Source organism: Drosophila suzukii, chromosome 3, assembly GCF_043229965.1.
Source record: "Drosophila suzukii chromosome 3, CBGP_Dsuzu_IsoJpt1.0, whole genome shotgun sequence".
Classification (NCBI taxonomy): domain Eukaryota; kingdom Metazoa; phylum Arthropoda; class Insecta; order Diptera; family Drosophilidae; genus Drosophila; species Drosophila suzukii.
In genome coordinates this window covers 58,825,399-58,849,311 of record NC_092082.1, presented here as the reverse complement: position 1 = coordinate 58,849,311, position 23,913 = coordinate 58,825,399, and the positions used below count along the sequence as shown (strand labels likewise).

The 23,913-nt window shown below is 37.2% G+C and overlaps 1 protein-coding gene across 1 annotated transcript; it reads left to right on the top strand.

Annotated features, from left to right (window-relative positions):
• The first annotated feature begins 6,888 nt into the window (after nt 1-6,888).
• On the top strand, nt 6,889-7,969 carry LOC139352858 (uncharacterized). The gene is made up of 2 exons (XM_070995495.1): nt 6,889-6,933; nt 7,223-7,969. The coding sequence occupies exons 1-2, from the start codon at nt 6,889-6,891 to the stop codon at nt 7,967-7,969; spliced, it is 792 nt and encodes a 263-aa protein (XP_070851596.1).
• The last annotated feature ends 15,944 nt before the right edge of the window (nt 7,970-23,913 follow it).

The window sequence follows — 23,913 nt, the reverse complement described above, 5'->3', positions numbered from 1 at the left end:
ATTCACAATAAATTCTAAATTATTTAATGAAGTAAAATATCTTACTGAAAATTTAAAAAATATAGTTTTCAACGAGGAAACAATTTTAAGAAAACATCGTTTGCGGTTGCTCACATTTGATTTACAAAATTTATTAGATACTATTATTTTAGCAAAAACAAAAATTTTTAATAGAAAAATTTTAAACGAGAATGAAATTAAGGAAATTTACAATCATGTAAACAGTCTGTAGTATTATCTGACCTAATGTACATATCAACTTTTAAAATTTTATTTAATAACGATTTACTTGTAGTTTACATAAAATATCCCATGATTAACGGTAAATGTGACATATACAAAACAAGATCCGATGGAAAATTATTAATAAATAATGAAGTTGCCAATTGCAAAAACAAATATTACCTAATGACTAATTTTAAGAAAGAAATATTTAACAACTATTGTAAATTAAGTTTTGAAACTAATTGTTTTATAAAATTATTAAATGGCGAAAAAGTCAACTGCTCTAAAATAAGAGAAATGAATAAGAAAATAGATATCTTACAGGATGGTGCCATTTTAATAACAGGAACAAATAAAGTAGACTACACTCAACTAAAAGGTTCATATTTAATTTTGTTCAATGACTCAATCATTATAAATAACAACACCTACATTAACAGCGAAAACAAAATATTGAACTATATAGCTCAGCATAAATTCATAAATTATGACATTTCAGAATATATTGCTTCAAACAATTCGGAACTAACTCTTGACAATATAAACATTATCAATCCATTTATAAAGATTAATAATACCAAAATATCGATTTCCTTTATATTATTAATTTTTATTATTATATTTTTAATATTTATACTTTATATAATATACAGAAATTTTATTTTTGTAACCAAAAAACAACGGCCAGAACTAGAAATCAATACAAACCAAGAAATAATTTTAAAAGAAGAAAATCTAAATCAAGAAGAAATTTTGAAAGGAGAAATTACAAACCAAGAAGAAATTTTGAAAGAAAAAGATACAAACCAAGATCAATGTTTTTTTCAAAACTAAGAGATCGTTTAAAGGAAAGTCATATTGAATCGGGACGATCCATTTTGGAAGGGGGAGAGGTATCCAACCCGTGAAACCGGGCCTCATATGGAATTAATAAACAATTTTCAGAATTCAATCTAAGCGATCTTTGCCTATGCCTTTGCATTTGTTTTTGTCTTTGCCCTCGCCTTGGGCTTTGCGGTCCGCTCTTGGTGGTCTAGCCAAGATAAACAAACCCAACTTAAAGTAAACATTAGCTTCCGCTCGAAGCCCACAGTATTTCGTTCTAAGTTCAGATCATATTGCGTTCCGATTTTGAATCAAATTGCATCGGTCAGCATAATTTCATTTCACAACGAGATGCGACAGTTTCAGCATAAGCTTTTATTTTAAACAAAAATTAGTTCTGGAAGCTTAAGAAAGAAAAGCTTCTGGCCGAGGTTCGTTGGATAACTTTTTAGAATTAAGCGGCAGTCCTATTTTGTGAGAGGCCGCGATCGGTTCGACAGTTATAAATTAGTGTCTTGTATAAGTGATAAGAATTAAAAGGTTTAACACCAAGTTTAAATAAAAAATAAAATGTATTTTTTTAACATATTACCAGTGACAATCTTTATTTGCACACATCAGCAAAATGCTGACTATTCACGACTACAAATGTCGCTCAGAAGGCTCTTGCAATTGTACATACAATTACAAGGCTGATACTCGCCGCTGAAAAATTAACATTTAATTATTATGTATAAAAAAGGTAGAAAAAGGTAATTAAAAAATGAAAAGTATATCTAAAAGATTATATATATGAAACAATTATTATATATGGATATTATATATATTATTACATGAATTCCTAACAGATTAATTCTTTGTCTTAACTAGGAAAGTATTAACATTGCCCAAAAATACATTTTTATCTAGACGGGAGAGGACAATGACCGTTGGAACAGTAGAGATAATGATAGCCTTTTCGGTCTTATTACAGTGGGCAAGTGGTGAAAAATCTAGACGGAAGGTATCAATATATATGTTCACGCTTGCCTCTTTATTTTAGTTGAAATTGTATGCTAAGAGATTACCCTCTATTGTAAAGCATTATGATGCACAATGAAAACGGTAAATCACAAGCTTTCTTGTTATGCGCAGCCCAACCAAGTGTATAACCAAAAGCAGAATACAGTCTCACACAGAACTTCGTGAAGTAAATATCATTGACTCCGTCGTTTTAATTTTTGGATCAAGCTCCGCCATCTGCACAGGGGCAGAGGCAGTGCAATAACAACAACCACTGGCATTTGCACAAGGGCAAATTTCACCTTTGGCTGCCTCCCATTAGGCAGCGGATTAAACATTGCCGACCGTGACAGGACAGCTGTCCTAAACCTTAACAACTCGGCTGTGAGGGATCACAAGGGATTCAGTAGCAGCTACAATTCAAGCGGATCAGTTGGAAAGTTATCTCAACTTGGACTTTACGGCATCACACCATTACGTCACCAGTACACCTGAGACACTTACTGGAGCACGTAAGCTTTTAAATCGGCAGATTTAACCCAGTTCACTTGTGATTTGATCTTTCGGACGCAAATAATACAAATAAAGAAAAGGAAAGTCTGGGTTTATCTATATATATAGGTGTGATTTATTTAACCTATGTTGTAAAAGCTTCTCAGAACACGCAAGCTTGCTGTACCCCAGTTTTACATCAAAAGGTTTCGCAGTTACTCTAAAACTGTTGTAGGGTTACAAAACTTGTCAAAGCTTCTCAAACGCATTTTCCTTACAGTTTGGCTGATCGTTCATCTCTTTGCAAACATGACCAAACCATCTGTAGAAGAACAGCTAGCTGCACTTAGGCGCAAAAGAACTCTGCTGCAACGAAACATGCAACGAACTTCGAATCGAGAGTTGCAGACACAGCAATGGATGCTGCATCGGCAGAGTGTCACTTGGCCCTTTTGGAATCGCACTTTAGGCAATTGTGTCAAGTTCAACCGCAAATTGAAGAAATAGACTTCGAAGAAGATTCTCGCGATCAGTTTGAGGCAGATTTTATAGCAACAAAATCTACGCTTTTAAAACGTGCAAATGTTAGCAAGCGCATTGGCCCTGAGGACTCCGTCTTGATAAATTCCACATGCTTAGGGGCCAGTTCCCATAATCGATTACCTTCTCTAAAACTACCAAAATTTGACGGAAAATATGGGGAGTATAACCGTTTTATTGCAGCCTTCAATCATATGGTTCATGATGATGTTTCACTGTCTGATATTGACAAGGTTACGTATCTACTCGGATGTCTTTCTGGTCCTGCATTAAGTGTAGTGGCTGCATTTCAAGTATCAGAAGAGAATTACAAAAAGGCATTGGAGCGCCTTAAGGAACGATACGATAAAAAAGAGTTGATCTTACTCGAACATGTATCTAGCCTTTTTGCCATTTCTCAAATGAGAAAATCTGATTCTTCATCCCTTCGAGAAATTTTAGACACAGTGGCAGCTTTGCGTGGTTCACTACTCTCTCTTGGCACCGAACAAAATGCATTTGAAGCCATTTTAATTCAGCTCGTTTTGCAAAAGGTTGATTCAGATTCAAAACATGCTTATGATCGAGGTCAGAACTATGAGCAGTTTCCAACTTGGGACAATTTCTACAACATATTAGGTAGGCATTGTCAGTTTCTAGAATGCAGCGCAAAGCCAGGCCAGGAGTTCAAGCAGTATGATAAGCGTTCAGAAAAACTAAATCACCCCCACAAAAAGGCATTCCTAACGGCTAGAGGGAGGTGTATAAAATGCGATTCTACAGATCACAATCTAGGATCGTGCCCTTCGTTCGTTGCACTTCCACATGAGAAGCGACATGCTTGGGTCAAACAGGCAGCGCTATGTTTAAACTGTCTTCATAAGGGCCACATCGCAGCTGACTGTCCTTCAAAATTTCGCTGTCGGACTTGTCGCAGGTTGCACCATTCTTCGTTACATCGCAGGAGTGAAACACAAGAAACTTCTCAATCAAATGTAGAACAGACAAACGAGCAACCTCGTTGCTCCACACAGGTAGTCGCATATCTTTCTCGTAAATCAAATCGAGCTCTTATCCCAACCGCTATAGTTCTTGTCCAGGATAAGTACGGAATGTTCCACCCGGCAAGGGCCTTGCTTGATTCTGGCTCGGAAATTAACTTTATCACAGATTCTTTGGCCAACAAATTACAACTTCAGCGAAAGCGTCCACATTTTGAAGTTTCTGGTATAGGAGATGTTAGAGCAAAACTTCAGTTCTCAGTCTCGACGACCATACGCTCACGATTGTCTGCTGACGAATGGTCATTGCAATTTGCTGTTACCAAAACAATAGCATTGACTCAACCCGCCACTCGAATAGAATCATCAACGTGGTCAATCCCTGACGGAATAGATTTGGCTGACCCATTGTTTTTTAAACCACAAAAAATTGACATTCTACTAAGCACCCAGGAATTCTTTGAATTGCTCACTGGCGGAAAATTATCACTGGGGCCTGGGCTGCCATGCCTACTTAACACTACACTCGGATGGATTATTGGTGGACAAGTTGTTGACAATCCGAAATCTAGGGCAAAGGCTAATGTTCTTATGTGCAAAATCTAGCAGTCCGAACAGCTGAATGAAAATCTAAAAAGGTTTTGGGAAATCGAATCATTTCCAGAATCATCTCAAAACCAATACACAACTGAAGAGGAAGAATGTGATCGCCACTTCTGCAAAAACTCTGCTTTTCTCGAGAATGGGCGAGTTCAAGTTCGGCTTCCCTTTTCGAAATCTACCCAACAATTGGGAAGTTCAGTGGATATTGCCAAGCAACGATTTTGGCAAATAGAGCGTCGTTTACAACGTTTACCCGATCAAAAAAAAATGTATTCTGATTTCATGCAAGAATATATTGATCTGGGGCACATGCAACCTGTAGATAGATTTGACCCAAACCAACCTCACTATGTAATCCCGCATCACGCTGTACTGCGTCCAGACAGCTCAACAACAAAGTTGCGTGTAGTTTTTGACGCATCTGCGAAGTCGTCGACAGGAGTATCATTAAATAACATTTTAATGGTTGGACCGACAGTTCAGCAAGACCTTATCTTAACCCTGCTTTCATTTAGGTTGTATAGGCATGCTGTAACAGCTGATATAACAAAAATGTATCGGCAATTCATTGTAGATCCCCATGACCGCAAGTTTCAGTTGATTTGGTGGAGGCACAACATTTCTGACCCGTTGAAATTATATCAGTTGAATACTGTCACGTATGGGCTTGCTTGCGCACCGTTTCTCGCCATCAGAAGTTTGTATTTCATAGCAGAGAAATATAGGAAAGAATTTTCGATAGGATCTGAAATTATATCTAAGGAGATGTATGTCGATGACCTCCTTACAGGAGCTGACTGCATTGAGGATTTAAAATTGAAGATTGATCAAGTTACTGGAATCTTATCTTGTGCCGGATTGGAGTTAGCCAAATGGAATTTTAGCAAGTTGGATGATAATATCAAAGAACATCGATTCAAGTTAGACAGCAAAGATATCACAAAAACCTTAGGAATGTCGTGGAGGCCCCAGGTGGACGAATTTTGCTTTCGGTTCGATTTGCCAAAAACTAACGCTATGACGAAAAGGAACATTCTCTCAATTATTGCACGCGTATATGACATACTTGGCTTGTTAGGACCAGTGGTTATAAGATGCAAAATTTTTGTGCAGGAGCTGTGGATGAGTCATTTGGACTGGGACGAAATACTGCCGCAACAATTAATAGATCGTTGGCAATCTATTTATCCTGACTTGCACAATTTAAACCAAATCGCCATACCCCGATATGTAGGATTTTCCCCAAAACATGACTGCGAAATACATGGATTCGCAGATGCTTCACAGCGTGCATATGGCTGTTGTATATATCTGCGCTCAATTCAAAATGGATCAGTAGAATCGCATTTACTCATAGCAAAGTCAAAGGTTGCCCCAATTAAAGTCCTTTCTCTTCCACGAATAGAGCTCTGTGCTGCATCAATTCTTTGTGATACGTGGAACAAAATAAAATATAAGTTCAGCAACATACAAAAAGTTGTTTTCTGGACAGACTCCACAATCGTATTACGCTGGCTCACCGTGCACTCTTCCCAATTAAATTGCTTTGTAGCCAATCGGATCTCAGGAATTCAAACTCAATCATCGAACATTTCTTGGCGTCATGTGCCAGGAAAAGAAAACCCGGCTGACATCATATCTCGTGGATGCAAGGTCAGCGAACTTCAAAATACAAGTTGGTTTACGGGGCCAACCTTTCTTAAGTTGGAAGAACATCTTTGGCCGCAGTCGTTGGACAAAATCGAAACCATAGATGCGGATTTGGAAATAAGAAAAATTTCATCATTCAAATGCACCGAATCTAAAGGATCAAATTCTGAATCGAATCTCTTCGTATCATCGTGTTCTTCGAGTCACAGCTTACGTTTTGCGAGCGTTTAACAAGATCCCTGCAAGCAAAAACCTCTGCGTGTCGCAAGCGGTTGAAATGCCAGCAACTGAGTTGCAGCACTCGTTCTTGTTTATTGTAGGGCTTATTCAGCATCAAACGTATTGGAAGGAAATATATTGTTTACAGAAGGGTAAAGTCCTCAGCGCAGATCTTCAAAGGCTGACACCTTTTCTGTCGGAATCAGCTATAGGAACTCGCACGGTGACACTGATTCGTGTTGGCGGGCGTCTAGAAAATGCGCAAATCCCGGTAGAAGCCAAGTACCCACTTTTACTGCCAAAAGATCACAAATTCACATATAAACTCGTCGAATTTCTTCACCATACTAACATGCACGCAGGGCCCAAGGCTCTAATCGGAATCCTGCGTCTCCAAGTATGGATCGTTAATTCTCGTCGACTAGTTAGCAAAGTGGTGCGCAACTGTGTCCACTGCTATCATTACAAGCCTCATTTGCTGGACCAGATCATGGGGTCACTTCCTGCGGACCGGTTGTCACTCACAAAACCCTTTGCTGTATCTGGAGTCGACCTGTGTGGTCCATTTTTGACGTCCTATCGCATTCGCGGAAAGGCTCCATACAAAACATATATGGCCGTCTTCGTTCGTACATGTAGAACTTGTATCTGATCTGTCAACTAATACCTTTATTCTCTGTTTAAAGCGCTTCATCGGGCGGAGAAGTTTGCCAAATCGGATATTCTGCGACAACGCAACCAACTTCGTTGGAACCCGCACTCAATTAGAGGAATTTAAAATGCAACTCTTCAGCCAGCAAGCGTTGAAGGACCTACAAATGTTCACCTCATCCAATGGCGTAGAATTTAGCTTCATTCCACCCCGTGCACCATATTTTGGCGGCTTGTGGGAGGCGGCGGTAAAGTCCATGAAGCTTTTATTGGTAAAAAACACTGGTCACTCACATCTGACGTACGAGGAACTCCAAACTGTCGCAGTTGATGCTGAAGCGGTTGTCAACTCACGACCCCTCGCGCCTCTTTCAGAAGATCCAAACGATGGAGAAGCCCTCACTCCATCGCATTTTTTGGTCGGAACGTCTTTAAAGGCACTTCCAGAGCCAAGTTTAGAGGAATGCAACCTATCGCACTTGACACGTTGGCAACGGGTCACCCACATCAAGCAACAATTCTGGGAGCTTTGGCGACGAGATTACCTGCACACCTTGCAGGCCCGCAGCAAGTGGCTCTCTCCAAAGGCGAACATAGTCCCGCGGCAGCTGGTCATGATCCATGAAGACAACGCTTCACCTCAGCAATGGCCCTTGGGACGCATTACCAATACTTGCTCTGGAGCGGACGGAAGAGTCCGAGTCGTCGATATTAAGACAGCAAAAGGAGTCATTCGCCCAATTCGTAAGGTTGCGCCCCTGCCTATCTCACCTGTATCTTGAAAGAACGACCGTCCTTCCAACGGGCGGAGTATGTTCACGCTTGCCTCTTTATTTTAGTTGAAATTGTATGCTAAGAGATTACCCTCTATTGTAAAGCATTATGATCCACAATGAAAACGGTAAATCACAAGCTTTCTTGTTATGCGCAGCCCAACCAAGTGTATAACCAAAAGCAGAATACAGTCTCACACAGAACTTCGTGAAGTAAATATCATTGACTCCGTCGTTTTAATTTTTGGATCAAGCTCCGCCATCTGCACAGGGGCAGAGGCGGTGCAATAACAACAGCCACTGGCATTTGCACAAGGGCAAATTTCACCTTTGGCTGCCTCCCATTAGGCAGCGGATTAAACAATATAAGTACTCCATTCATTCATTCACTGTTATTGGTAGGGTCGCTTTTGATAATAAGTATAGAATTCTTACGTTAAATTGTGGATCAGTGTCTATTGTTTTTGCTAAAGCTTCTGAGGTAATCATGGTGCACGGATATATATATATGCATTTATATAAGAAAGGAACCGTGTTCCGACGAACTTACCCTCCTATTAATCCTGGGAAATGAGATCTCGACGCTCCGGATCCTGGGCTTTGGGAGATTTTATATTTGGTTTATATATATATATACGTGCAAGACTTGATGGCGGTTTACAAAAACAAAACACAAAAATTACGTTACACAAAAAAAATAACACTATCGCTTTATAGATATGTATGTATGCATGCATCGTATGAGAGTTCCACCGCGGCGCACGTCAGTTCCAATGCTCGAGCTGGGGCTGGTCGGTGCAGCTCCAATTTCTTGTTCACGTATGTATTTGATGGCAAATTGTTTGTAATTGTTTTTGGTGATTTACGTTTTGTTAACTTTGAGTGCAGTTTATTTGCCTTTTATTGGTTTTTATTGTCTTTTTGTTGTTTCACTTCACTGCAACTGCTCGGCTTATGCTCCGATGTGGGTCACCACTTCCTCCAGGGCGTGATGTTGGTCGCGGCGTCTCTGAACAGAGCGCTTGTACATCTTAACAACCTTAAGGACCACTAGGTCTAGGAGTAGTCCAACGATGAGCTTCATGGTCCTGTTGACATCTTGGATATCGTCCTTGTGGTCAACGATCTCTACGGTGTTAATCACATTGGCGGTGCTGCCGGCCACTTTGGACGTTTTGCTGCCCATCTTGGGGTCCTTAGGCCATGCACTTGGTTCACTAGTTTTTTTAGTCCTTCAGGATTTGTTGCAGGTTGACTTCCTCTAGAATGTGGTCGATCACAGGACCAGTAATCAGAACTTTCTCCTGAGTGAAGTTGATCCTAGGGAAACGGTCAAGACATCCTTCTGGACACCAGCCTTCTTCCAGTCGTGGTCTGTGTTGATGGTAGTTGTACTTCTAGACCACTGTCAGGGAGAGATCAGAACAATTTCTGTCTGACTTCTCTATTTGGCAGGGGTCTTTTTTACCGGACTAGAGCTTTCGCTAGCTCCCCATATTGGATGAGTTAACTAAGTGTTCCCACCTAGGGGTACTGTTTCTCTATTTCCCCTATTTTAGGAGTCAACGGCCGGCTGGTGCACTTTGCCACCTTACTGGAGTACGGTTACGAGCAGGTCGATCGTTGTCGTTGTTCTGGCCACGCGACACCCATGAGCTGTCAAATTGTTTTTGCTGATTTGCCCTTATCAATTGGAGTTTGGTTAGTCATTAGGGCCCCTACCCTCAACTTAAGACAGCTGTTAATCTTTGTATGGCGAGGGCGTACGTAACAGCAAGCAGATTTGGTTGAAAAGGGAGCCTTTTCAAAACCTAATGATGGGTACCGATACTTGTTGACTGTTATAGACACATTTTCGAAATATGCTTGGGGTGAGGCATTAAAATCAATAAATGCAAATGATGTTTCCCAAGCCATGGAGAGAATATTTAAATCGGGTCATGGAACACCAAGAAATCTGCAAACTGATGATGGCACTGAATTCTTTAATTCTAAATTTAAGGTATTAATGAAAAGTTATAGGATAAATCATTATTCAACCTTCAGTACTCTAAAAGCATCAATAGTTGAACGTTTCAATAGAACTCTTAAAGAGTTAATGTGGCGTGAGTTTAGTTTCAATGGAAAACATAAGTGGATAGATATGTAAAAACAATTAATTAATAAATATAATAATATAGTGCATAGAACAATACAAATTAGTCCAAGTAAAGTCAATTCTTCCAATGAAAAACAAATATTACAAACATCGTATAATCACCTGAAAATATTTGTTGCAAGTAAATTCCGTAGGGGGGACCACGTTCGTATCAGTATATATAATCATGTCTTATTTTTTAAAACTGAAACTATACAACTGAAATCTTTAAAATTAGAAAGGTGAAGAATACATACCCTAAAACATACTTACTTGAAGATTTAGATGGTAGCCCGATTCAGGGCGGATTCTATACGAAGAACTGAAAAAAACACGATTTCCCCCACATACCTAGTTGAAAAAATTTTAAGGCGAAAAGGAAATAAAGTTTTGGTTAAGTGGCTCGGGTTTTCAAAGACTAGCTGGATAAACAAAGAAGACATTTTGTAGTATAATAAATGATTTATTTAATTAATTTTTATTTGTATATTAATTTTTATTTACATATTTATCTTATCTTATAATAAGTTTAATATTAATATTTTTGTACAATCTTTTGAACTAAAATTAAATATAAAAAAATACTTTTTCTAAACTCAAAATCATTTTCATTTATATTTTCCAAAGTCTCGATCATAATAAAACATCTCCAATTCAACTGATTTATAAAATAGTCCTTTTTCAATATGTTCCTTTTGAAATTTAAGGCTATCTAATGATTCTCCATCGTTCACATAATTATTTTGTATCATCTCACCCAAACAAAATGAATTTGATTCTGGCCATTCAACATTTTCTAAAATATCTTTTTCAATTAATCTCTGATGTTTTATTGATGTCGTACCATGGTCTTCATTACTTAACTCTACAAATTGTGTTTCATTAACATTACGTTTTCTTTTGTTAGCTTTGCCACAAAGAATTTTATGTGCTTAGTTATTTTATGTGCTTTTGATCTAAACATTGTTCTATTACCATATAGTGAGGCCCCAGTTAATAAAACGTTTTTATAGTCTTCAATTGTAAGATTTCGTGAACTCACTCCCTTTGCTTTATTATGTGAAGATTCAACTTGATCTATTTTATAACAATAAACCTTTGAGCACAGACCTACACATTCTGTCATGAATTTACCGTTAAGCTCATCTTTAAAAAACCCTGAATTTTTTTTGTTAGTCTTTTGAAGTAATATAGATTAATTCTTTCATCTGAACAGTCCGATGTATCAAATTTTGCTTCAAGATCATTACGAATATTTTTATAAAACTCTTCAGTTTTTATTGTATAGATAAATGAATCAGTTTCCATATAATTTAAAAGTAACTTTTCCTGAAACTTTGGCTTCATATTTTGTGAAAATCATACATTTTCCATTTCGATAAGTCTAATACTGCAAATCCTGAATACATTGGCTTATAAAATAGAACGGAGAATCTTATCATTTGAATTGCATAGAAATTATCATTATTTTTAGTTGCACTATGAAAATTGGATTTTGTAGTTAAAGTTTTGGCACAATGTGCTTTTCGTCCAGTCTTCGAGCTATCCGGAGCTTCCCATGTACCAACAAGCTTAATATCGACCCTGCGCTCGGGATCTTCCATTGTTTTTCCGTAAACAGAATTATTCATTAATTTAAAAAAATCTTTTTCAAATTTATTTGTATGTAAAGTATTTAGATCAATGTAATTCTTTAACCAAGGCTTTTGTAAAAACTGAACACCTCTATGGATCTTTTTCAATACTAACCCATTCTGTATACATTGTTGAAAATTCCGATAATGTATTACATAATATTTCTTATTTCCCAGGTCAGCAATTAATTTTTGTACCTTATCCTCTTTTGAGGCCAGACAATTTGACGGACAAAGTTGTCTATGTCTGTGGTAGACATCCATTTAAAGTCTTTTTGTGGTCAAGGTTGTGACATTGCCCAACCATACAAGTTATGCGCATCCACATACATTTAAAATTAAGACTCCTTCGAGAAATCATAATCTGACAAATATTTATTATTTGCTTTTGTATATCTATGACAACACTGAACTAAACCATCTTGAATGCTACTTTGAATAAATCTATACATATCTATATCTTACAGCAATTTAAGTTAAATATTTGTAGTTTTCAACATTGCCTCCCAAGATAGACCTGGTGTCGTAAAATACTGAGCTGGGTCAAGAAAATAAATTTGCATACAAATTTTTCGGAAGTTTTCCAAAATGACAGTTAAAAGGAATACATCAGTTTTTAAATATAATTCTAAATAATCTTTAAGAGTGGAACAAGAGAAATGCGACCAAACTTTAAAAGCTTGATCATAATCTTCCTGAGAGCATTCCCTTTCCGTTAAATTACTATAGAATGCTTCCCTTGGTGGGAGGTAAAATTCCTCGAGTCTACTAGCGGAGTCTAAATATGCATAGGGAAATATACCCTTCTTACGCATTAGTCCAAATTCTATATCATTACTGAAAAACGATTTAACAGTGTTCAATTGATCATCAACTAAGTTAGAAGCTAGGGTATCTAAACTTGATGGCATAAATCTATATGTATCGAGAAAACGAATTTCAAAACTATTTCCACTTAAACTTTTTATTTTCTTTGAGACAGAAATATAGTTTTCCTTATTTATTGGTATTACGGAAATTTCACCGGGAATCTTTCCCAACTCTTGAATAAATAAATGACAATTGTATTGCGAAAAATTATGAAAAAATATTGGTATGAATTTGTTAACTTTATAATCCAAGTTACATTTAGAGTGGGCTGCACCTCTGAAGCGACCTGTGAAATGACAATGATCTCTAACCCTATCAGTCCCTAAATCTTTCTGACAAATAGAACAATTCAATGAATTATCAAATATTTTCTGGTCATCCAAAGTCATTCTCATAGGAACTATTTTATGTAAGTAGTCATCACTCAATTTAGTTAAATTTTTTATCAATGAATTTACAAAACTTACTCCCGAATTTTTTCCTGTTTCTAAACCAAATTTAACTAGTCTAGAATCAAAAGCACACTTTATATAATACGCATATGATATTGGAATATGTTCATTAATATTAAATAATTTGGGGCTCACTTCAAGATTTTTCGGTTCCAGAATGCATTCAAAATCCGCGTAGACAACGAATGGAACTTGAAGCTGATGTTGAACCTGGGTAAACTCCAATGTACTATTCTGGGGGTGTGGCATCTTTGAGACCTTCATACTGCAGAGCGTTTTGTGTTTCAATGCAGCTTCCTCAGTTTTGAAAAAATTTTAACACACATCATTAGTCTTCGAAAGAGAAATATATACAAATTATTTAATTGCTTAAAAGAGATAAAAATGAATGAAAGAATTTACCTTGATATATTTTTTATGTACATGTAATGTCCATTACCATCTTCTTCCAAAAACATCATATTGATATGAAGAGGCTTTTCCACTTCCGATTGAAAAAGTGGTCCAATTATTTCCCTCGTCTCTTCATTATATCCGAGTACGTTTAAACTCATATGAATATTCTTCTTTAAAAAATTTGCTTGCACTCCATAAAATGTAACTTTAGATTTAGGAAATCAGATAATCAGTACGTTTTTGTGATTAATCAGTATGGTAACAAAATTTTATTTCAAGGGGGAAAGTCAACACTGTAAAATCTAATATTATTTCATCACTTGTACGAATTATCTCCAGCGATATATCAATATTATATGCCGAACATCTTTGCAAATCAAAACCCATTTAAAACAATATTGATCATTTTCGTTACAAACGTTAACTATTGCTTTTTTCGTTAAAAGGAAACAAGGTAGTGGTATGAAAGATGAACCAGCCATCGATGTGTAATTATTCACATTCATTTCCAAGCGAATCAATTTTATAAGAGACCATCCACTGTCTCTCTCTTGAAATTCTTGTGTTTTTGAAATTATTTCCATGGTATGTTCATGGAAGATATTTTCTAAGTCAGAATCTTTATTCATGATCGTCATTTTACTTTGAAAACTTTTCATTTCAATTTCTTCAGATTCATCTTTAAGAAGTAAATACTCTGCAAACAGTTCAAAGTAGGGACAATCCAGCTTCACTCAAGAAACTCTCAGGTAAGATCAAGTCCGATCCATCGTTTACATACATATAATGTAGTATTCTTCCCTTGAATCCCTCAGAAATTTTTTTGACTCTTCCGTCAAGGGGTTGAATTGCATTTCGCTTATGCAACTCCAAACGGACATGATTTGCCCACTTATTCTTTAGCAAGAAACACTTGCAGGATTGACAAAACTGCTTTTGGTTATTCATTTTATTTTATTCGTTTTGTTTAAATTCTTTTTTTACGATCACTTTTTCACTTTTACTTAAGTTGTGTTTGACGTAGCAGAGTATCCCACTTCAAGACTATTTTAGGAAGACTAACTATTGTCCTCGATCGATTGAACAATAATATTGAAGATGAGAGATGCATACTTAAGATTTTTTTAAATTCAAAAACTTATGCAATTCTAGTAGGTTACATCGACTATTCATTGGTTAGAAGAGATGAGAAGTATTGATTTTGAAAAATATTTGATACATGTGTAACCAATAGGACACCATCAAATCGATAAAGGAGACACAAAATCATAGAACAAAGGAGAGTGTTGGTTAGAAGAGGTCGCACATACTTTGCTGCAGGTGGAAAAGGAAAGGTCATTTTTTATACACACCATCATACTCAGGTAGCCAATAGGGGACAGTTTGGAAAAAATCATTTCGAGTTTGGGAAAAAACAAAGATTTTCATTTGTTGAATTTCGAGAATGCACATTTTTGGGTAAAAGAAGAGGAAAAATCAAAGATTTTAATTTGTTGAGTTTCGAGAATGCATATTTTTGGGTAAAAGAAGAAGATGAAAACCTGTATAAAATTTTCTTATAAATTGTGTAAGCATATTTAAAAGGGTAAGACGAGATTGTTGACTTAGATAGACAACATGCATTCAGTTAAAATAAATAACTTTCTGAATGTATTTGACGGAATTCTGTTCAATGCACACAATGTACGGCTCCAGTTCATACAATCCAAACTCTTTGAATGTGAACGAGGTAATAGGAAAACATCTATTCATGGAAATCATATGGACACCTGCGTGTGCAGCAATGCTGCAGCCACTGAGGGAGTTGATACTTGTGTATGCCATCGAATTTCGGATTACAAAAAGGAAGCACTCAACATTATGAATAAATACTATTATCTAGAAAAAAGAATGAAAATGATTAAATGAAATAATAATAAAACATGTTCGCAATACCAAAATAAATGAATAAATGTATTATTATGCTACAAAATAAACTTCTGACTTTTTATTTCGAGTTAAAATTACAGGTACGGAGAATGGAAAATATTTCCTTGACTGAGATATGTCGGCTACTTGCGAGCTGTTGCGCGGTCGTGATTTCAACCCCTCTTATGGGAACGTATTCGAGCTAGCACTCAGCCGTGAGGTCGTTGGCGTGAGGCCCATGATCTTGTCAATGAGCGTGCGCCTTCTGGGTTGTGCATGTGTCCCTTTTATTGCGGTCAGGTAATTGACAGGTGCACATGTTCGGGTAGCTCTAGCTTGAATCCCTTTTATGACATGTTTATGACCCATTTGTGGAAAGAAGAGAATCTTAGACAATTTACCAGTTAAACGTTCTGGGGCGGAAACAAAAATGTGTATTTGAAAATATTCCACATCTGAGAATCATTAACTTGTGAGATTTATTTGATTGGTGTTCTTTTGATTTCAAAATTAGTTTTACAATCGTAGGAAACATTATTCTCCAACATGATCGGACATGTTCCTCTAAGATAACCATATTTGAATACTTTGGGTGTGCGACCTTTCTCACGTACATTTTTCACCTGACTATTAATTGCACATAATGAGGGGAAGGATACATGATCAATATTGTCACATGAGGATGTGGGGGCGATGGGGGCAATTAAGTATATTTTATTGAATTATGCTAATTGTCCTAGAACTTGCATATGTTAATGATGGGGGAGGGGGGGCCGGGGGCCAATAATGTGCTAATTGTCCTAGAGCCCGTATTTCCCAACTACTGCACGGGGTGGTTCTTCTGCGAACACAGATCACAGCCTTTGGGTATCGGAACTAGCCTTGTGTTGAAGGAATTTATTTTTGGAAATTCTGCCACTCGATTTGTGTCTTTGGAGTGGACGTGGTGGAAATTGGCAGATCGGAAGCTATCAACGACCTCAAAAGTTCGATGGCGCTCCGTCAAATAGGAATCAAGCTCAAGCCTTTTAGGAATTTCGGCTTTATTTTGGATGGATTGCTCCCATAATGAAAGAGTGAGCTCTGGTAGTTTTGTCGAGCACATATAAACCAGGATAGGGTCCCAATTCTCAATATTAACACCGGAAAATTTTAAGATAGTTAAGCAACCTTGAAAAGTGCGTTGAAGTTCTTTTAAGGCTGCTCCCGACTACTGTGCTATGGATTGCATATAGAAAAGTGTTTTCAGTTGACTGTTCACCTGCAATCGCTTATTTTCGAAACGCTCAGTTAGGTTATTCCAGGCTGAGCGAAAGCCATCATTGGTGAGTGGGGATCTTGAAACTATGGAATGAGCTTCGCCACTTGTTTTTGAATTTAAGTGGAATAATTTTTCAACGGGCGTTAGACTCGGATTGTCTATGTATATTGCCGTCAAAAGGTCGCGGAAAGTCGGCCAGCGAAGATAATCGCCAGAGAAGACCTCTGTGTCGATAGTAGGGAGCCGACAGCAATAGGACGTGGAATTTTGGGACGGAGTTAATGGAGCTTGAGGTATTTGGGAGGAGCCTTTTTGGATTTGTTCCATCAGCTGCGCGGCAAATATTTCGTAAGTGGAGTACGTTTGGTAATACTTGGACTTTAGTATGGATTTTGTGTCTGCGGCATCTTTACACATCTAGTCTCAACTTTAAAATAATGTATAAAAATTATTTTATTGTTTTGAAGCTACTTTTAAAAAATGTCAAAATAATGTATGCATTGTTAAGAGCACGAACCCCGTGCTTATGGTGTGTTTCACAATAGGGAAACCGGTTTCCGTTAAACCTGTTTAATGACGGACAGCCCATTTCCTCGACATTAATGAGCTGACGGCTCCCAAAAAACGTCTGTAGAAATCGTTTCTTTTCCAAACCTTTACAAATATTTTGTTTTCCGCTTGTACTTGTCCTTAGATACTTTCGAGTTTGCGGAAAACTATTTTCTCCATCCTTCCAAAAAATTTTGTGATGTGTATTGGTTAACCAAATTGCAGTCTTTCGAGATTTTGTATTTAACAAAGTAAAATCAGATGGTGATTCTATTAAAAAACTGTTATTCAAGTTTGGATCTTTTTCGAATACAATTCCAATTTCCTTTAGAATAAAATTATTATTATTATCAAAGAAAGCTTGAACATCAATCGAAACAGTATCTTTCAACATTTTTCTAATGTTAAACAACTCGTTGTACTAGTCCGTTTAGTGGGTTATATTCAACTTAACGGTCTTGTATGAGGAGACAGTAAGCTTGGGTATTTTCATGACTTGGTGTCTTTAGTTCTATTGAAATTCTCACATCAATAGGACCAATTTTTACTGATTCATTTTGTCTTCAAATTAAATTCATTTGGGGCCAAAAATGGATGTGATTCACGATTATAGTAACTAGATTGAAATTTTGTATACATTTCATATAGGAGAGCATACTAATTCTTACTAAAATCAACATTCAGATCATTATGGATATGACTCAGAATTCAAGTGAACTCTCAAGTTCGATAAGTTATTTGTGATAAGCATCAACATTAGTTCGTGATTACAATTTAACAAAACTTTTTTATAATCCTCAGCCAATCCCAACAAATTTTTTTTTTAAGTGGAGATCCCGTAAAAATTTCGTCTCCACTGCTCCATCCAGAATTTAATAGGTATTGACTTTGAAGATTATCCAGAGATATACAATTTTTTAGGGTAGTAGTAGTACTTGTTACCTAGCAGTATTTTGATGGTTACTTTCTTTTTAGTCTTGTTTTTGGATGGTTACTTTTTGTATAATACCTGTACAGTACTTGATTTTGGATGGTTACTATCTGTATAGTATCTGCAAAGTACTTGGTTTTAGATGGTAACTAAATGTTAACAAGTATTATGAGTCGCTATAGTCACTTATTAAGAACTATCAAAGTACACAATTTAAAGTTTCTAAGATGTGCTAGCCAATCACACTTGCAGTGAACTATCATTACCTGACCGTCATCAAAGTAACATGCCCATGACCCAAGGACATTGAATAAAATACTTCCCCTTCATTTGTACCTGGAGTTTTAATTACAGTCGGATACAAAATTTGTAGGATCATTTAATATATTTTTATATATTTTATTATTTTAAACATATTTCATTAAATTCATAATTAATTATATTTTATGTATATTTGTATATAATTAATTTTCTTACTCCATCCCTCTGTAAGAAACCTGTCGGTTATTAATCTTCGTTCCAAACGCAGATTTTTGCTTGGTTCCCATAGATAGATGTAAAATAGTTCTCACAATGTAATCTTTCTCAGATGTTGAATTAATTTTAAAGCATTCATTTGTTCCATCCCATAATAATATTGTAACATATTTCGAAAGCATCATTAGCTAGCATAGGAGCGTCTTTCAATTTAATTTCCGATTCAAGTTTATGATAGAGGTGTTGGGACCTGGTAATATCGTTTTTTGTTGTCAACTATTTTTCTATTTCTAGTTTTCTAATACTATTCTATTTGTATACTATTTGTATGAGTAAGGCATCATTGTCTAAGATTCTGAAAAGTTTAATAAACTCTTTAATTACAATGCTGATTAGCTGGTTACTATCTATTTAGTAGATGTATACAAGTTGTTTAGTATCTGGTTTCTATATGTTTAATAGATGTATATGTCGAGGAATCACTAGAACCTTCCCCTGTCGAGGAATCACTAGAACCTTCCTCTGCTTCAGGCTGCTCTTCGTGCTGCTCCAAACGGAAACGTTTTCTGGCGCGTGGCATCTTTTCAGTTTGGCTCTTCAAATACGAATGCTTCCCTTACAGCTTGCGTCCCCTTTTTCTTTTTCGCCAGCGTCACTCGCTATTTTCTTCTACTCTCCTTCTCGCATTCCAATACAAACACTAATGAGAACTTCTCGATATTCCTTTTTGATGCGGACACCTGCATCCATCTATCTCGCTCACACCAGTGCACAGACTAACGTTGACAACAGAAACTATTGCCTCTATTTGAACAACCAAAGGAACAGCACAGAAGGACATACATGAAAACGAATGGGAAGCGAAAGACAAATCAAAGCTAACAGTTGTTATAACTTTAATTGGCCAACTAATCTACGACACGGCCATCCTGACTTTCACACGTCCTCGTGTGTTTCCAACTTTTAAACATTACAAAATATTATCTCCCAATAATAAATAGATCTAGATATGTACCTTGAAGTTAAAGCAAAACAACTATATTTTCATTAATCAAAAGCCTTATAAACTATTAATCTGTGAATAACAAATGAAACTTAGCATTTTTGCTTTCTTAACATTTTTTTTTCTCAATAACATTATTCTTTTAAATTCAAAAGTTATACAGAATTCTTAATTCTTAACTTGCAGATCGAACTTACACTTCCTCATACGTTAACAAAGGACAATATTTTTATTATTTTAAGCCTTGAGATCCGGACTACCATCAATTCAAACAATATTCATTTTCCATTTTCATTTGCTTCTCCAATAAGCAATCACATTAACAGTTTTCATTTTACTTAACAATTTAAGTCCTGTCTCAACCAACCGGCCAATATAGCACACAGCTGTCTCGACTATAAACAGATCGATTGACCAACCGGCCAACACATAGCACACGGTTATCATTTACATTTTCTTATTTCATAAATCATCGCAGCCATCACCGGCTTGATCAACATCATCTTCATCCATGACCGCCTCGTCATGCTCTCTGGTAATCCCCTTCTCAGGCATTTTTTCGTAAAAATTCGTGAGAATATTTGTAAGTTCGATTGCCCTTTAACGCTTTTAATTTATATCGATCGCCTGGTAATAGCTTAACAACTAAAAATGGGCCTTTAAACTTGGGGTCTAGTTTTGTCTGGTGTCGCTCCTCATTCTTGAGTAAGACATGATCCCCAACTTTATGCTTAACAATAGTGGCTTTATTCCGATCGAATCTTAATTTGTCATATTTGGAATTTTGTTCCATATTGTGCTTAGCTATATTTCTGATTAGATTTACATCAACTACACTTTCGTTTTCAGCAACGGGTACAAGACCAAATGGTCTAGCTTCTTTTCCAATTAGTAACTCTATTGGACTAACTTTCGTTACCCGATTAGGAGTGCAATTAAGAGCCAGTTGAATTTCATACAAAGCGTCCTGCCAAGATCCCTTGCCCGTTTCAACCGCAGTTAGCATAGATTTAAGAGTGCTCATCACTCGTTCGACCTGGCCATTGGCCCGGCTGGCGCCAGTTGCGATCAAATGTAAATCTATCTTTTGCGCTGAGCAAAAGTCACGAAACACAGTACTAGCAAAGCTACGTCCCTGATCAGCTATCAAACGGCAAGGAACCCCAAAAATCGATACTAAAGACTTCACTGATTTGATGCAGCTTTCAGAGTCTAGTCTAGTGGTGTGAAACAAATGGACGAACTTAGAAAATGCATCTATTTGAACGATTATATATTCCTTTTGGTCATTTTTACCACTAAGCTTCCCTGTGATATCAATATGAACTGTATGAAACGGGACGCTCACTTTCGGAATGGGATGCAATTCAGCTTGTACCTTGCCAGTCGGAGGCTTAGATAACCTACAGGTAATGCAATTGTCAACGAATTTACGGACATACTTTGACATTTTGTCAAACCAATAGTACTCATACATTTTTGCAAGGGTCTTTTCCCAACCGAGATGCATAATTGCCTCGTGAACGTTGTTAACAGCAGACCACCTAAAGGGCTTTGGAATAATAGGAAGACAGTGAGTTTTCCCATGTCTTTGAATTTTCCTATATAGAGTACCACCACGTAACTCAAAGGTTTTCGCTATATCCTCAGGAAGTTCTTCATTGCGCAATTTGGACACGATAGATGATGTTTCTTCATCTCTTTGCTGCTCTGCCAGCAACCAGTTGTCGGTAATCTCTGTCAAGTTTATACGCTTTTCGGTTATACCTTTTGAATTTTTACGATCTTCCAACACTGGGTTTCGAGAGAGAAAGTCTACATGAGCCATTCGATCACCTGGTCTATACTCAATATCGAACTTAAAAACCTGCATATACGACCACCACCTTTGCACTCTAGGAGTTAACTCGGCTTTGGTTTTGGAAGCTTTGAGCGAATTACAGTCCGTATACACCGTAAATTGACGACCATGCTAGTAATGACGGAAATACTTCATGGAGACATATACTGCGAGCGTTTCCAACTCGTATGAGTGGTAGCGTTTTTCGGCGGGGGAAGTCCTTTTGCTGAAATACTCGATCACTCGAGGCTTGTTCTCGATCCTGTGCAATAAAATGGCCCCATAACCATCAGCACTTGCGTCGGTGTGAAGCTCAATCGGAAAAAGTGGGTCGAATATAGTGAGCACGGGTTCATTGGTCAAGATAAAAATTACTCTTTGTCGTACTTGCTCGTAATCCGGGTTCCACTCAAACGATATGCTTTTGGAAGTTAAAGCATACAGAGGTTTCAACAATTGTGAGAACTGAGAGACAAATTGCCTAAAATAAGAAACGAGACCAATAAACTGTCTCAGCTGGGTCACAGACTGTGGGGGTGGCAGATCAGTCAATGCTTTTATTTTTCTTGGGTTAGGTCTTATTTCACCTGCCTTAACTTCAAACCCCAAATATTCAACACAGGATTTAATAAATGAGCATTTGGTGATATTAAAAGAAAATCCGGCTTTAGTTAGGGTTTGCAAAACTACCTCAAGTCTTTCTAAAGCTTCGTCTATGGTACCTGCTACTACCATAACGTCGTCCATGTAGACTACTACATACGAATGAACAAGATCACCTAAAGCACAATTTATAGCTCGTTGAAATACGGAAGGGGCATTCTTTAACCCAAATGGCATGGCAACAAACTCATACTGTCCGTCCGGAGTAACAAACGCTGTTCGTGCGATCGAATTCGGATGAATTGGGATTTGGTGAAATCCGCTTGCCATATCTATGCAGGTGAAAAACTTAGCACCACTTAGTCTACCTATCTGGTCCGAAATAAGTGGCAACGGATACTTGTCAGAAATAGTGTTCGAATTCAGTTCCCTATAATCAACACAGAGACGGTCAGTTCCATTTTTCTTCTTAACAAGAAGCATCGGGCTTGCAAAGGGGGAGGAACTTGGTCTTATAATGTTCGCATCCAACAGCTGTTTAATAGACATTCGCACTTGTTCTTTTTCTTCCACGCTCAATCTGTAAGGTCGTCTCTGAACTGTCTTGTTTGGATCAATCAGTCGAATCTCTAGCTGCCCCGTAGTTACGCGACTTTGTGGAATACCACTTATAAACGAACCAGAGTAATTTTGAAGCATTGATGTTAGCCTATCCTTATCTAAACCACTTAGATCTGTATCAACATTGGTCAAATCGGGAACACAGTCTGAAGTCAAGACAGGCAATACAGTTTTTTCATTAAACATTGAAAGTGAATTAGATGTAATTGTTACACCGATTCCCTGGCTCAAAATTTCTCTCCCAATCAAAGCATCATACTTGATATAACTGTCTTGAACTGCATGAAAAAGAACTTCGAAGGAATGATCACAGATCAAAACCTTAGCCAATATCTGTAGGGTGCTATAAACCGTATTACTACCAATACCTCTTAAAATTACTACGTTATTTATTCTAGATCCAGACAGCTTTAGCGAGACGGCTTCCTTGATGAGCGAGCACTCGGCTCCTGAGTCAAAACAAAATTTGAACGACTCACCAAATTGTTGAAAAGTTCCTAGGGGCTCAAGTACGGTACACAGGTTGACATCTTTAACATAATCCCTCTTGACCGTCATTGAGCGTTCCTGACGATCCGGGCACACAGTAGCCACATGCCCTTCCTTTCCACACTTAAAGCAGATTAGAGTCGAGCGATCTCTTCCTCCGTTATGTCCAGAACGTTGATTAGCTAGTTGACTATGTCGCGGGGGCATACCAGACGAGCGACACTCCGCCTTCTTGTGACCCTCTTTTCCGCATTTGTGACATCAGATATTGAAGAATGGTCTTGTTTTCTTATTAGTCGGGGCCGACAAGACGTCGCCAGTTTTTGTGTTAAGAAGGTATTGAAAATGCTGACCAATTATCTCTCCTTTAAATTATTCAATAAATTGGTCAATTTCCTCATGAAACTTAATTTGGTTAATTTTGTTTTCTTGCACATCTTTACACATCTAGTCTCAACTTTAAAATAATGTATAAAAATTATTTTATTGTTTTGAAGCTACTTTTAAAAAATGTCAAAATAATGTATGCATTGTTAAGAGCACGAACCCCGTGCTTATGGTGTGTTTCACAATAGGGAAACCGGTTTCCGTTAAACCTGTTTAATGACGGACAGCCCATTTCCTCGACATTAATGAGCTGACGGCTCCCAAAAAACGTCTGTAGAAATCGTTTCTTTTCCAAACCTTTACAAATATTTTGTTTTCCGCTTGTACTTGTCCTTAGATACTTTCGAGTTTGCGGAAAACTATTTTCTCCATCCTTCCAAAAAATTTTGTGATGT